The sequence below is a fragment of the Zootoca vivipara genome, chromosome 1 (assembly GCF_963506605.1).
Source record: "Zootoca vivipara chromosome 1, rZooViv1.1, whole genome shotgun sequence".
In the NCBI taxonomy this organism is placed as follows: domain Eukaryota; kingdom Metazoa; phylum Chordata; class Lepidosauria; order Squamata; family Lacertidae; genus Zootoca; species Zootoca vivipara.
Window position 1 is genome coordinate 76566364 of NC_083276.1, and position 16493 is coordinate 76582856.

A 16493-nucleotide genomic window follows, 5' to 3' on the forward strand; every position below is an offset into this window, starting at 1 on the left:
TTTCAGCCTTTTTCACATGTTGTCCTCTAGCCAATTGTTGCAAATTTGGTTGACACCAAAAGCATGTTTTGCTTTTCCATCATCCATAATGCAAATATAAAGCTAGTGCAGAGTCACAACCTGCATTCAGGTGGGGTGCACTGGTAGTACACAAAGTAGAGCAGAGTAGTATTGCTCAAAGTTGCTATCTAGCCCAGAATTTGTGACTTGGCAGAGTGTGGTGTGGACATGTCTTTGGACAACCCTATCCTGAAGGCCTTTCAGCTTCATCAGAGGCAGCTACATTGGTGGCAAATTTTTAGGGTTGCAGCTGGCAGGTAGCAGAGTAACCTTGCCAAGAACAGGATGTTGTTGTAAGTAAGTTATGTTGGTGCATTATGTGCTCTTATAGCTACAGTCTTTAGAGCCAAGGGGCTTATCATCCTGGGTTGCAGTTTCTCACTCGTGAACAATTTACAACTTCCACAGAAAAGTCACAAAATATGCTAACAGCATAGTGTTCATACCAGTGATACTATAAAATGGGGAAATAGGGTTTTGAAGAGGGGGAAATGTGTTGGTGATATCCACCAATTTGCAACAGTGGGAGTCAGAGGTAGAGAGAGTATAAAAACAAGAATGCGAATGATCTGGAAGAAGCCTTTCCCCCCCAAAATTGTCCTGCCCATAGTCTATCATGGTGGAGTTGCGGTCCTTCACCTACAGCCACTGGTCTATTAGCTCAGTACTGTGTACAGTGACTGGTTAGCAGCTCACCAGGGTTTCAGATAGTGGTCACCACTTCCCAGCTAAGTGGCACACCAGGCATCATAACAAAGCAACAAAGTGACCTCCATTGATTTTTATGTGTTTAGATCAACACTGTGCCTCCTTGTATTTATTTTCAATCATATTTTCAACCAGTGCGTGTAAGGGACGGAAGGACGGTTTCTGCTTCTTTTCTCAAAGGAGATAGTAGGAATGGAAACATTAAGAAACGTTCCTAGTGAGTGGAGAACTGAACAGAGAATAATCTGAAACTGTGATCAATGGCGGGGCGGGGGGAAGAGTTTGAAAGGAGAAACTGAAATGGTAACGGCTGAGATATTGAGACAAACAATGGAGTTATTCAAGGCAGGGGAGTGGGGAGATCTGGAATTAATGTCCCTAGGCATTCCAATGGCACCATTCCATTAACCTAGATCTACTCTGCTAATAGCTTTCTCAGGGAGATTGTAGGAATAAGCACACGCACACACACACACACACACACACAGAGAGAGAGAGAGTTGTGTAGCATCTCAAAGACTAACAAATTAATTATGGCATTAGCTTCAGATGACTTGAGTTCACATTGTGACAAAGGAAGGACACTCGAGAGAAGCCCCTCTTCCCTGTCCAACTGTAAAACAACAGCCCTGAAGTGCTGCCACAGTGGGTCTTACTCCCTGGTAGTTTCTGCCACCACCCTCTCACTTTCTTCCTGCAGCCCAGATGGGAGGGAACCTTGATGCATCAAAGTGATGACTTTTTAATAATAATAATAATAATAATAATAATAATAATAATGTTCTCAGTCTGTGCACCCAGCACTCCTCACACAAATTGATGGGGAAATCAGGGCTAGCTTCCAGCTGCCTTATCTTAGTCCAAGATCAAAGCTGTTTGCTCGTATCCCTGCAGACCCCCACACTAGGCTTCTTAAAACCTGGGAAATGCACCCTGCATTTCTCAAGACACTTCCCTTGTTGGTTACTCAAGAGTTGTAAAGGCAGGCCCCACTCCCTGAGTCCCTCCCAGATCTCAGAAGAGCCTGCTGGGGGCTTATAATTCTGATCCTAAACTTTTAGTAGTAGCATGAATTCCAAGCATCTAGGCGCATCTAAAACCCTGAGGTTGGCAGTCACACACACTTCAGCAAGGAGAAAACAGGCAGAAGGTCAAAACAGAATACAAAACAAACCATGGCACGATGGTTATCAAATTGGACTAATCCTAGCCTAGCCATGACAAAATAATGATTCCAATTTACTTACAAGTTCTGCTTCAAAGAAAAGTCTAATCTGGATCCCTGATGGTAAGTGGGAACACCTGGATCCTTGATGATGGGAGGGAACACACTGGAGAGCAGTTCAGCTTTTTAAAGTCTCTCTCCCTTCTTTGGTGGGAATGGCTTTTGACCCTTATTGGCCAATGCAAGGCTAGAGCCAGGTGCTCAGGTTCTGCAGTCTCTCTCAAGTACCCTGTTTGCTTTAACAAGACTGGCAGGATATACCGTATGTGACAAGCTAGCTTAGAGAAATGGAGGGGCCAATGAGCGCCTTTCTTCACACAGTCATCAGCTCCCCTCCCATGCCAAATAGCACATGGGGGAATTTCTCACTGGGCAGACAGCGTAAGAAAGAAGAATCAGCAACCACCCCCATCAACACACAGAGACACCAGTGGCTAGTACTTACAGCTTAAAAAGATATAACCAATGCCAAACTGCACCGAGTACTGTGACTCTGATCAGCCGTACACGAGCAACAGTATAATATTCAGCAAGTCACAGGGAATCAGTTACTTACTGAAGACACCTAATCCCCAAAGTATTTGCTATCTGAATAATTGTTTCTTGATGCTGAAATAATATATTTGTCTCCATGGCTACCAAAGCATAGAATCTTTGGTATCTGTCTGTGGTCACATGGGCTGCAATTTAATCTTTGGCCAACAGTACAGTGCACTCAATGGTCAGTTATCATTCTTACTTACCAGGAGTTGCAGAGCCACAATATTCACACAACAACACACACACACACCCCGTGCCACTGCCACCAGCATATGGTGCGAAGAGGGGAGCCTGGCATTGTTAGAAGCCTTGCAACTCCCCATCCCACCCATGTTTACTCAGAAGCAAACTCCACAGTTCGCAGTGGGAACGAATTCCGAATAAGGATGCTTAGGACCAGTGCCAAAATCTCCAATCCTAAACATATTAACCTGGAAAACAATCCCACAGAAATCAATAAACAGTATTAGGAATCAGGTTCTAAGGTACTGAAGCTGTCACTCTGCAAGCAGCTCACTACAGTGTATCTGGTATCTACTGCAGCACAGAGGTCTGGACTGCACGGGTCACTCTGTGTGTGTAAGTGGTAGATGGATGTCTCTATCACGTGCCTGAGGAGTCACTAAATAGTCCTTTTCATTATTTGATCTCACATATGAGCTCATGACTGAAAAGCACCAGAAGGTGTGAAGCATTCAGAAAGCATCCATTCTGACCCCGGGCAGTCATGTGGGAATGACTGTGCCCCTCATGCTGGCCTACCGTGTTCAGTTACACTAAGCACTAAAACCTTTCTTGGGTTACATGTAGTTTCTTGTGTCAAGTGATCCTGCCTTGCAGGCAGACGCTTTTCAGGTGAGTGTTCCATCATCTAGCTGGGCTATGGCAGGTAAAGTGCTTTAACACTCTTCAAGGCTGGCATCCACTTCAGATTGGACACATTCAGCTATGAGCAACCCTTATAGCATCTCATTTCTCTAACCTTCAAACCACAGTAACCGAGACACACACTTGTCCCTTTGTGACCATTAGAAAAATCTGCATTAAAAACAACAACGCATTATAGAAGGGGTCAACCAGGTGTTATGACACTTATTGCTAAACCCTCATTTGAACGAAGAAACAAACAAAAAATGTATTTTGAACAGATAAAGTAGAAAATAGGTTGCAAAGGTAAGAGGGGCAAGGGGGCTTGTAGGTTACTTTCCGGTGGCAGATGCTGCAAATATCTCCTTCTGCCATCCAAAGGTGGTTAAAGTATACTAAAGGGAGATGGATGCTGACTGCCATTTTGAGGCAGAGTTCATGTCTTAAGTTTTGTCTGAGAGAGGTTAAAATATCCAATTTATTTATTATTTATTTATTTTTGCAGCGATCAAGGCATGCTGGACTTTGGGTACCAAACTTCCACTTCAGTGGAAACACTGTCACAAATTTGATGCATCCATCAGGGCACCAGCATATTTACATCAAGAGATAGACACATACAGTATACCAAGAACCACACACATTGAAATCTTCTCCACACCTTCCTTGCTTCCCACCATACATTGTCAGTCTCTTCCCTCTCTCCTTCCCATCTGTAATGTGGTTCTCACCATCCCACTTTTCTGTTCAGTACAGCACTAGTTGATACTACAGAAATGTTAATAGCAGTAGAGGCTTCCGTTGTATCCTCCCCAGGCTCTCTGTCCATCCTTCTGGGTATTTCCTGCTTGGGTTTATAATACAGTATGGATCTTATGAAGATTGAGATCCCACTCGACTATGTAGAATTGCTACATCCCCAGCCTGAGTGCCTGAGAGAAAATGGGATGGATTTATAGCAAACAGACTTGTGGAACTGAACCACATTTGCACATAACACTAAGCCATAGTTTAAAGGTAAAGGGTTCCCTGACCATCAGGTCCAGTTGTGTCCGACTCTGGGGTTGCGGCGCTCATCTAGCTCTATAGGCCGAGGGAGCCGGCGTTTGTCCGCAGACAGCTTCCGGGTCATGTGGCCAGCATGACAAAGCTGCTTCTGGCGAACCAGAGCAGCGCACGGAAACGCCGTTTACCTTCCCGCCGGAGCGGTCCCTATTTATCTACTTGCACTTTGATGTGCTTTCGAACTGCTAGGTGGGCAGGAGCTGGGACCGAGCAACGGGAGCTCACCCCGTTGCAGGGATTCGAACCGCCGACCTTCTGATCAGCAACCCCTAGGCTCTGTGGTTTAACCCACAGCGCCACCTGGGTCCCTGTAAGCCATAGTTTAGCACTATACAGATGAACATCAACAAGCCCAGCAGCTGATGGCAGGGTGGGGCTGCACTGCTCACAACCTCCTTCTGTTGGAGTCACTGCTGCATTCCAGGATGGAGAGAGGGAAGGGACAAGTGGTGGTGACGAGGTCAGTGCAGTGCAAATGTGCCCATGGAGCTAAGCTTGCTGGCATATTTGCACCATGCCAAGCTCACTATCACCTACTCCCTCCCACTCTGCACCCCAACTCAGCTGGAGGGAGGTAAGGTGAATTGCGCACCCACACCACACTGTCTGCTACTAAATAAGCCTGAGTGAAACGTGAGATGGATGCACTCCACTCTCCTCCTCTGGGTCAGTCAGGAGGAGAACTTCTACCAAGTTTAATTTCATTTTTAAAGAATCTCAGCTTAGTGTTGCATTTGGACCAGGAATCCTGGTTCAAAACAACCTGTGGTAAGGTTAATAATAAATCAACTTCAAGCCATGAATTGTGAAGCTGACTTATTAAACTAGCCAGGGTTTGTTTTAAGCCAAGTTCTGTGGTTCAAATGTAACACTAAGCTAAGATTCTTCCAAAGTGAAACTGAAGCTGACAGAAATCATCCTCTTGGACACGCCAGAGGAGGAGACGGGCGGCAGCAGGAGTGGGGGAAGTGTCAAGTGTGTGAGTTGAAAACTGCTCAGGCTAGATAATGAAGTGCTAAACCATGGCTCAGTGCAGGGCCAAGTCCACCTATGATGCAATGTGAGGCAAACACCTTGGGTGGCAGGATCCGCAGGGGCAGCAGATCTGGCCTCCAAAGGAATGCACTGCCTGCTGCTGCTGCCACTGCTGCAGTGGCAGTGATAGATGTGATATGATGCTCATTGGAAGCCAGATCTCATTGGTGTAAAGGAGGCACTGCTGGTCTCCTGTCACGCTTGTTACCAATGCAGATCTATATTCCTCCCTTGTTCCTGATGTAGATTTTCACACACGCTGTTCCCCCTGTTGGGAGTGGTGGTGGGTATTTTGTAGTTTGCCTCAAGTGCCAAAATAATGCTATATGCAAACCAGCCAGAATGATTAAGAGGCTAGAGCCACCTGTAGGTTCCTTATTATTTTTGCAAAGTGTTTACCATTAGCTGCCGGTGTGGGGGGTAGGGAGATTGCAGCAGGGGGCAGAGGAGATTGCTAATGTGACAGAAAATGCAGCAACACGCCTGTTGTGTAAACCACTAATTATTCCAAAGTACTTCCTCCCCAGACATTCCCTTGAGCTTGCCAGGAAAATAATGGATTTCCCTCCAATGCCCTTTCATCTTGGTTCAGAATAGAAGCCAGTAAGCAGAGAAGTGACTTTATTTATTCATGGTTCACATTAACATTTATTCAGCTGGCAGCTGTGAATTGAATGAGGTAGTAACCTGAGAGCTACTTGCTGTACCTGTAAGCGGAGGGATCTCTCAGCAAGTGCTTCTGGCGCCTCTTCTAGAGTATGGAGTTAAGCACATGAGATGCCTGTGTTTTAGTTGCCAAAGGCAGTGAACATCCAGTACCCTTCGTGACCCCAAGGGACACATGTGGCAAAGGAAGGGCAATTCATTCATTCATGCAAGTAGGAGGAAGGGTCATTCACCAGCTCTTGTTACTACTATCAGAGCAGGTACTGAAGACACAATATTATATTTCCTCATTCTACAGGCCTGTCATGTCCCCAACATATAAGAAACAACACAAGTACTCTGGACTGTTCAATGCATTTCACAGTCATCTTTACAACAACCCTGTAAGGTTTTGTTAACCCCATTCTGCAACGTAGCAGACTTGAAGCTAAATAAATAGACACATTGTTGAGGCCCCATGTGAATCCATGACAGAGATGTGATTCAAGCCAGGGACTTTCTGGCTCACAGCTCATACCATACCTCTAAGCCACTATGCTACATCAGATGTCAATTCTATAGCCCCCAAACAAAGAGTGTAGGACAGGCCATTAAATCTATTCTTGTGACTAGAAGACAGAAAATATATATAGCAACTATGGCCATGCACAGCTTCTTGATTGCACTGCCAGTGTGTCAAAGTGCTCCATGTGCCCCCCTCTTTTATTTTTTTAGGACTTCTGTATCAACCCTATTATCACCATAACAGCCTGAATATTTCACAGCTGCTGGTGGATATGGACTCACAACACCCGTGTGGTGAAATGGAATACTAGCACCCCCTCATTTAACTCATCAGGCAGGCACTGAATAAACTTTCCAACATCACACCTTCTATTTACACAAGCATAAACACAAATAAGTGACTTTTAGGAATGCAAAAAATGTATTTCCATATCTTTAGCTAGTATTGTAACATCTACTTGCTCAAGATCTTAGATAATTTGGGTATGCTTATCCACAGTGCGGAGAGAGGTTATTAAATCAACTGAGAGAGATGCAACAGAAAAGCATCCTTAATGTTCAGCATGTAAGTCCAACATCTTTCCAGGGCACATCAGCAAATGGAAGCACTGTTTTGCCTAGCCAATTACAGGCTAATAATATATTGTCCTTTCTGGAATTGCCTAAAGGGGTCTATTTTTGGTAACTTTGGCATTACATTAGCTACCTTTCAGTCCAGATAACATAGTTCAATCATTCGTTTTGTGTCCCTTCAGAATCCTTGGTGAGGATACCATCTGGTCATGGCAACTTGCTGTTACTTAGCACACCAATAGCTGCCTGCTATTTTCACACATCAATCTCTGCTTTCAGGCTTCCCACAGGCTGTTGGACTAAATGGGTCTTTGGCCTGATCCAACAGGGCTCTACTTATGCAAGATTTAGACAAGAAAAGATCAGGTGTATTTTCAAAACTGAGGTGTAAAGCAAAGATATAAGAGTCTTATCCCAAGCAGCAGTATGTGAACATTCTGTCAATATTCTTGTATTGATTTACAAAGCCCTGAACAACTTGGATCCAGGATATCTCAGATATCACCTGAACCCTTACAGCCCAGCCCAGACACTGAGATCATCTGCAGGAGCATCTCTGGTCAACCATTCTCCAAGCTGATGGAGCTCATTTGGAAATAACAAGACACTCAGCCTTTTGTGTTACCACCCCAGTTCTGCTAATAGAGGTTCAGCGGGCACCGTCCGTGCCAACTTTTAAACACCTGTTCAAAACTTTTCCATTCTGCCAAGCTTATGCCGGCAGTTAAGAGTGCACCCCCCACAAGGGTCTACTGATGCTTGTTTTTATTATTATTGCTTTAAAATTGTTTTTAACTTTTTATTATTTTATTGTCTGGTTTTATGCTTTTATATTGTTGCAAACTGCTGTGATGTATTTTTTATGATACAGCAGTTTATAAACTTAAAAAAAATAAAATAAACATAAGGATTTCTGTTTGCACATTATTCCCCTCTTCTCCTCGCATGCACAGAGGGAGAAGTCCTGTTGTACAAGCAGAAATCTTTGTGATTCACTGACAAGATGAATTACTTGAACACCACCCATTAACTTTTCTGCAGTGATCTTATCTGATTCCCCCCCCCCAATACTCTCTTAAACCATTATTTGGCGGGTTTCCTGCAAATGTCATAGTCACAGTCTCTCAGCCTAACCTACTCCAAAGGGTTGTTCGTGAGGATAAAACGGAGAAGGGGGAAGCCTCCTTGAAAGAAAGGTGGGGTATAAATGTACAGTGGTAACTCGGTTTACAAACACAATAGGTTCTGGAAGTCTGTACTTAACCTGAAGCGTACTTAACCTGAAGCGAACTTTCCCATTGAAAGTAATGGAAAGTGGATTAATCCGTTCCAGACGGTCCGCGGAGTACTTAAACTGAAGCGTACTTAACCTGAAGCGAACTTTCCCATTGAAAGTAATGGAAAGTGGATTAATCTGTTCCAGACGGGTCCACGGAGTACTCAACCTGAAGCGTACTTAACCCGAGGTATGAGTGTAATTGGTTCTGGAAGTCCATACTTAACCTGAAGCGTACTTAACATGAAGCGAACTTTCCCATTGAAAGTAATGGAAAGTGGATTAATCCGTGCCAGACAGGTCCACGGAGTACTTAAACTGAAAATACTCAAACCGAGGCATACTTAAACCGAGGTATGACTGTAATAATCATATAAATGCATAAAATGGACTGCAGTCCATAGAAACAGATTTGTTAGTCATTAAGGTACCATGAGATTCTTTGTTGCTTAGCTTCAGGAGTGAGAATTATGAACCCCAAAATCTGTCATCAGAAAACATAACAAACAAAAGGAAGAAAGGTGGACACTGAAGGCTGCAATTTAGACACCTAGAAGCTGTCATGGTAAGGGATGTCTTTTTGGTGTCCAGTATAAGACCTGAGCAAGCCATCTAGGAATGGTGCATGAGTGAGGAGGCATAGTCCGTTTTCAGTGCTCTGCTCCCTGCCTGTTTCATCATCATCACTAGTGCCACTCTATGAACAGCCACAGAACAATACAAGCAGCAAGTGCCTCCTGTATTTATTTTCTGTATCAACCTCCTGCAGTTGATTTTGAATTATTAATAAGCACTTTGTTCAACGCTTCATCTAGTAAACTAAGCACTGAGTCCTCCAGCAAAGCAGGCCTTTAACACAATGACAACTCAGACAGAGGTCACTTGGTAGTGACAAAATATCTAGGGGTAAAACTGTGGGCAAAGTAAGGTTTATGTGCAGTGGCAAATATTTCCTGCAAATAATTTGCAGGCTCTGCAGTCTATAACCTCATAAAACCACTACTGCAGCCCCACATGATGCAAGTGGGCAGGGCTGGCCCAAGATATTTTGGCACCTGAGGCAGACGCCAAAATAGCACACACACCCCTCTCCACCAGGGAAGAAGGGGTGAGGGAAAATCTACACCAGGAGCAAGGTGGAAAGAACAATCTACATTGCGATCTGCTGTCCTGGTGGATCCTGCAGCCTGAGGCAGGCGCTTCACCTTGCCACATGGGTGGGCCGGCCCTGTAAGTGGGACTATTCTGCTGTTGGTAATAATTGCAAGGGAAAGAAGGGGAAATTACCTTGTCTATTACTTCACTCAGAATCTTTGCTAAGCTCCCATGGAACTCTAAAGCTCTGAAGAGTACAGTTTAGAACCACCGTCTGATATCTGAAGTCATGTTAACATTCATTTTCAATTGTCCTAAACGAATAGTCACACTTCTCATAAACAGCTGTCACATTCTCAAAACATTACATACAATTTTGCTGCTGCTGCCATTTCCTGATGAAGTATTTGATGAAGTTCTTGGAGTTAAGGGGATTTTATTAAACTCGGTTTTAATTGTGTGTTTATTGTTTGTTCTATACTCCTGTTGTAAGTCACCATAAAACCATTTTGGGTATATGGTGATGAATCAATATAGATGATAATGATAATAATATGTGCACACAAGTTAGTGTGTCACTCCCATCTCTTATTCACAATGGGTCTTTTGGTGTACACCAGAGTGCCCCGTATGGCCAGGTGATCAAAGCTTCACCAGGCTCACAAAGCTTTGTTGAATGCATTCCTTGACCACCTTGGGTGATGAGAGAATCTTGAGGGAAGAGTAACAGGAGGGTCCATACATCTCCAGATCTCAGGTGCCTTTAGGGAGCATTGCTTCCTTAAGCTTCAGAGCTCCTATAATCCTTGTGCCCTCCTCCCACAGCCTAGAATGAAGAAATCTTGTCACACATACCAAGTAAATGAAAACAGGACCGGAGAGAGGAGGGAGGACCATAGCTCATTGGTAGAACACCAGCTTTGCACACAGAAGCTTCCAGTTTCAAACCCCAGAATATCAGGGTGGGAGCAGGAATGTCCCTTGTTTGAAACCATGGAGATCCCTGGACAATAGTGAGCTAGAAAGACAAATGGTCTGGCTCAGTAAATGGCAGCTTCCTAAGTTCCTCTGACAGCCTATCAAAAGGGCATACTGTGTGACAACAAACCTATCTACTAGTTTTAAGGAATTAATTGATTCTGTTCTGTTCAACTTTCATTTGAGCATTTTTATGCGATATATATATATATATATATATATATATATATATATATATATATATATAATATGCCTCCAACTAGCCAACAAACAAAACATTGGAGCTCATAAATTCCAAGGTCATAACAAGACAAAACCAACTGCATACACAACAGCTGACTGCACAAGTAAAATTCAGCTGAAATTCCTCATACTTGCAGAACCTGACCTCCAGACAATAGATTTTTTCTTCTTCTGATGATCTGGTTAGACAAGATACATTTTTTCTTAATACCCTGTTTTTCCTGCTTTCTACTAAACAAAGAAAGAAGGTCCTTAGCAGACTTTGGTTACTCCAGCAAGTTGCTCAATCTACGGTATGGTAGCTAGCTGAGTGGCTCATACAAAATAGACTATATCAGGAATCACAGAAGACACAGGGAGATGAAACCAATGTGCTACTCATGTGACTTGACTGCCTATTTGTCTTTCTGTCCCTACTTCAGATGAATCACTACTAGCCACTGTGAAATGCTAGCATCCTCCCCACCTCCAGTAAAGAATAAACTATAAACAATGCTGCCTTAGGGCGATGAATAGCAATCCCTTTGAAAAAATATTAGAAGTGTCCCACCAACAGAAAGAAAGCAACTTGGTGATTATGGCTCCCATTCTCACCCTCTTGACCCTCTCCATCATCATCGGATGTGTGGGAGGACACTGGTTGAGCTTACCTGGCTGTCCAGGTAAAGGGAACAAGAGCTGGGAACTGCCACAAAACAGGGGGAAAGGCTGTCTGCCTACCCAATGACAGGGCTGATGCAGGAGCGGGGAGGCAACAACATGAAGTAGGCAGGGAAGATTGGTTTGGTTGCCCTGACAACCACGACATGCTGCTACAGCAAGAATGGGGAGTCTTCTGAGGGAGGAGTTGGAAAGGCTTGCTCATGACAAGTAAGGCTGCTTATAAAATGGGGAGCCAAGTCAGTAGCTAGGAAGAATTTCACCTAAGGCAAGTAGTAACAGCAAGAGGCGGTATCCCAGAAAGGGCCTGACTATGCCAACCATTAACACCAGGCCAGCCTATAAAACCATTGCTGGCAACGAAGAATTTGACCCTACTTGTTTGTCTAAGGGACCTCCTGCCATCTAGAACACCATTGCTTGCAAGCCAATTCTCTTTTACACATTTGAAAGGATGTGAGTTATTTTGAAGTTACACAATATCTAATTAAGGACCATAATCCATTAAACTGCTAATAACAGCAAACACTTCTGTCTTAAGCTGGTCTGGGAACTCATACAGTTTAAAGAGTTCATTTTAACTCCATAATAAGTACACTTCCAGAGAGTCCGACGCTCAGCTAATACTGTGATGGCAACCATCAACACGCCAGCCATACCAAAGGCGAAATGGTGGCAATATTAATGTAAAACAAATTATTTTTATTTTTAAAAATGCTCTCAATGAAGGTGTACAGGAAAGTGTTATGGTCCTGCTTGGCAAATCCACAAATGTCATGGAATGGTAGAATGGAGGAAAACACTGACTTGAACAGAAGAAGAGCCTGCAGAATCAGGCCAGCGGCCCATCCTTCTTACAGTGGCCCACAAGGAGCCTGTGGGAAGCAGGAGGCAAGTGCAACAGGACTCTCTCCTTCTGCAGTTTCTAGCAACTAGCATTCAGAAACTCATTGCTTGCAATAGTGGAGGTAAAGCATAGTCACAATCACTGATCCTATCCTGACTGTTATTTATGCCATGTCACTTCCAAAATACCAGTGAGTTCCAGAAGTAGCTGGTTCAGGAATGTACAGGGTTACTTTTAGAACAGAGGGCCTCAGAAATCTGCTGCAATCACAAACCTCTGACCCTTATAACCCTCCAGTGTTGCTCCAACACCTTTCAGGGCAAACAGAAACACTCTGCGCAATGGCAGTTTCATGACTCACTGTAAAAAAACCAACAAAGAATATTACTTCCCCACATCATAAAGTTAATTCTCACTTTCCAACATAGAAAGCTGGATCTGGCATGCTATACTGTCGCAAACTTTATTAATGTAAGCGTCTGAATTTTAAGAACTTACCATACAAATCCTTTGCACTCATTTTGGCAGCTCCATCAGCTTTCCCCATGCTACCACTGCAAAAGGAGAAAGCAATTGTTAAGAACAAGCCAGGGTTTTTCTTTAGCCACGTTCAGAGTTTACGGTGATAGCAGCTTAAGAACAAGTGTAGTAAATGGACTGGCAGAGTCCTGAACAATGTTCAGTCCGATTCCCCAACCCATAAGAACAAGAACAGACCTTATATACTTAACTGATTCTCCCTCCCCATGTTCACTAACTCACTAATCTGAGAGTTCCAATGATTATCTGAATGTGGGATCTCCCCTAACTCTGGACATTGAAACAACTTTCATCTTGTAGGTTCAGTAATCAGGGTAAGGCGTAAGGGAGAGCCTACGTTACAATAATACTCCTATTGTAAGTCCACTTCATCGGATGCAGAAATGAACATGTATGTCATAGGAAATGACAGCTCTGCAGAACCACCACCCACCCTCTGAAAAGTTGTTGCCTGCATATAGTCTTAGAGCACTTTTCTTGGGAAATGGGAGCCTTGTATTTTGTAAAACAGAAAACAAATGAGGGTGTGGGTGGAGAACAGGCCTATAAGGCTCTGTCACATCTCATTTTCTCTCTCTATTACTAAAATTTGGATGGGGGATGAAGGTTGCTTAATCTTTAGGTTTCTTACTTTGCAGAGCCTGGATGGCTGCTTGTTGATCCTTTGTGGCTCATGCTGCTTTCAGGGCATTCACCTGTAACAGATAGGCATGGTTTAGTTGAGACTAAGGAACTACAATATTTACATTTCATTTACTTATTTGCTTGATGAGGGGGGGGGGAGAGGAGCGCTGAAGGGAAAATGTATCTTTATCAGTGCGTTCTGTCTTGAGAATCTGATGAGGAGCAGCAGATTTGCTATAGGAAAGTAATATATTCAGGGCTTTCCCCCCCCAGCCGGAGCTCCCCAGAGCTCAGCTCCAGCACCTCTCAGGTGCATAGCTGCCAAGTTTTCCCTTTTCTCGCGAGGAAGCCTATTCAGCATAATGGAAAATCCCTTTAAAAAAGGGATAACTTGGCAGCTATGCTCAGGTGAGCTCCATTGCCATTCTAAGAGAACAATGGAGAAGTTAATGGTGAGTTCCAGTACCTCTTTTTCTAGGAAAAACATCACTGAATATATTGTCTGCTTGTATATGTGTACAGAAACCAAATTTTTAGAAACTGTCACGAGTCTCCAGTTATCTGTCCTTCCAAACGGAAGCCACACTCTACTAAGTTCTGCTTCTGGAACGTCTCCCTCTCCCACACTGTAGTCCAGTCTCAGTTATAGAATAGAAATATTCTTAAAAAGTGACAGCAACTTTGTTAGAGGTAAATAAGGTGGTTAAGAAAAAAAGAGTTCGTGCTCAAATGTATTATGTTTTTCATTTATCATTATTGGAAGAAGGCAGGACTACAGCTCAGTGATAGAGCAGACACTTTACATGCAAAAGGTCTCAGCTTCAATTCCCAGCCTCTTGTTGTAGGGCTAGGACAGACCTGTCTGGAATCCTGGAGAGCTGCTGACAGTCAGTGAAGGCAGTATTGAGCTAGATGGAGCAACGATCTCACTCAGTATAAAGCAGCTTCCTTTGTTCCTGCTTTACGGCCATATATCACAGTGATCCAATGGCATGACTAGCCCAGGTATTTCAGCTCTAAGGGCAAGAATTCCATAATTGTAATTTAATGGAGTGCAGGCAGCACAGTTTGGCACACCACAAATTGTTGATGGAAATGGCACACTGATTTTAATTATAGACAGTGTATGCATATTAGCTATACACTGTGTATAGCTAATGCAGTGTAAACAAGTTGGGCAAAATGGAAGTCAAGTTTTCAAAGTCTTTTTGCTTGCTACAACAGTGTCCAAAATCAATCATGCATGTGAATGGCAGGATATTGGTACACATCTCCTTCTGCTTTCTAGTACAGCTGTTCCAGTTGTTTTGTAAAATGATATTTTATTATTCAAAAGCATATGATCTTTGAACTTTTTGTTATGGCCTATTTTCCATTCACCCTGATTTGTTTGCTGGGTGTTTATACACCTTCCTGTTAATCATTCCTTCCTTCTACACTTCTGAATGCATTTCCACATCACCTTCCTAACCACAAAAATTTAAAGGTTTCTTCTTGAAATTGGATTTGTTGCGCTGGTGCTTAGTCCACACATATATTTCCTGGTATGTGTTTGAATCCCTCCTACAAAATACTGACAGCCTGGAGGTGGTATTGCTTTGTTTACAATAATTTTGAAACTGGCCTCTATGGAATTAAAGTGGACTTTCTCAAAAATATTATTATTAGTATAAATGGTGATAGTGAAGCTAAAGCTGAATGGTGTCTTTAAAGAAAAAACAAAACAAAGGAATTTAGCAACACCAAATTACAGGCTACTATTTTTAAAGTTACATTTTAAGCAAATACCCTGTATTTTTAGTGGCAGACATTTAACCTAACAATACATAGTAACAAATTTATTTAAAGGAAATACATTCATTGGGATGCACCTCACATCAATCCCAAGACTTCAATTGACTTCAGAGAAACCAACAATGAATGAGTAGGAGGCTAAATTACAGGTGAAACAATGGTTATTTCTGAGGTGTCATAAACATAGTGGGCCGGATTTACCTAATGAGTCCCATAAGTGCAATTCTGTGCAATGAATTCTACTTGTGTAAGGGGTCTTCCTACCCCCTCTCCCTGCACATGTCCAGCAATATTGGGATTGGGAGAGTGGGGATTATTCTGTCTGGCAAGCTGAAATCACAAGAGTGTGACGTCGAATTTCTCCCATTATGATAAATGCAACACTGTCCATAGTCCTCCTGCTATCTTCTCTGTCGATGGGTTTATTCCCATTTCATATCGCTGCAAAATCTGTTTGACCAGAGATTACAGTGGTACAAAAGAAATTAATGTATGCAGCAGGATGAAAAGGATTTGACTGGCTGCCATACCCACCTTCAAGCCTCTCCAGCCTAAATAGACCAGAAAAGGACACAGAGGCCACTCTATAATTTATACTAGAACCAGATGTTAAACTACCTGACACCTGTGAGACAATGCCATGCTATTCTTAGAAGCTTGTTAATGAATTCAGATTGGAGAAAATAGACAGGGGGGACGGGGACTAGGAAAAAAATATATTTAAAGCTAGAAAGGTCAAATAAGATTTCTAACTTGAGCTGATGCATGTTTTCTAAAGGTTACCAGATTAAAAAACAAAGCAATACCACAGATATAGATATATTCACAAAGGCACAGATATTGGCTCCAGTAAAGAGGTACAGCCTTGCTATTTGCAAAATGTTTATCCCATCATATAGTCTGCAAAACCATCATGGGAACAATAGTTTTTTTAAAAAAAATAATGTTTGTCTTGCCATTACTATGACATTATTTGGAAATAATAAATAAAGTACCTCTCACTAATTTCAAGAAAGCTTTAAGGTTTTAGGATAGCAAGCATGACAGTCTATAGAACAGCTAAACAGATCTACCTAAGAGGCGAGTGGGGATACACACACACACACACACACACACACACCAGCCCTGTTCCAGATTAGTGCTAAGAAAATGGTAGTGTCAGTTGATTTGAATCAACTGAACAAATGATCTGA

General features: G+C 42.9%; 1 protein-coding gene and 1 long non-coding RNA gene across 4 annotated transcripts in view; both read right to left on the bottom strand.

Moving 5' to 3' along the window:
* EPS8L2 (EPS8 like 2) overlaps positions 1 to 16493 on the bottom strand; it is a 97315-nt gene that overhangs the window by 57317 nt on the left and 23505 nt on the right. For all 3 annotated transcript variants that reach the window (XM_035122136.2, XM_035122161.2, XM_035122154.2), the window contains 2 exons: positions 13514 to 13577; positions 12841 to 12896 (listed from right to left, as the gene is read on the bottom strand). In XM_035122136.2, the coding sequence (XP_034978027.1) occupies positions 12841 to 12896; positions 13514 to 13557 (100 nt within the window). In that variant the 5' untranslated portion in view covers positions 13558 to 13577. Of the gene's footprint in view, positions 1 to 12840; positions 12897 to 13513; positions 13578 to 16493 lie in introns of those variants that run through there.
* LOC132592374 (uncharacterized) lies at positions 1547 to 12834 on the bottom strand. Its single transcript, XR_009557839.1, has 2 exons — positions 8614 to 12834; positions 1547 to 8523 (listed from the first exon to the last, which is right to left on the bottom strand). It is a non-coding gene; the product is annotated as an uncharacterized LOC132592374 (long non-coding RNA).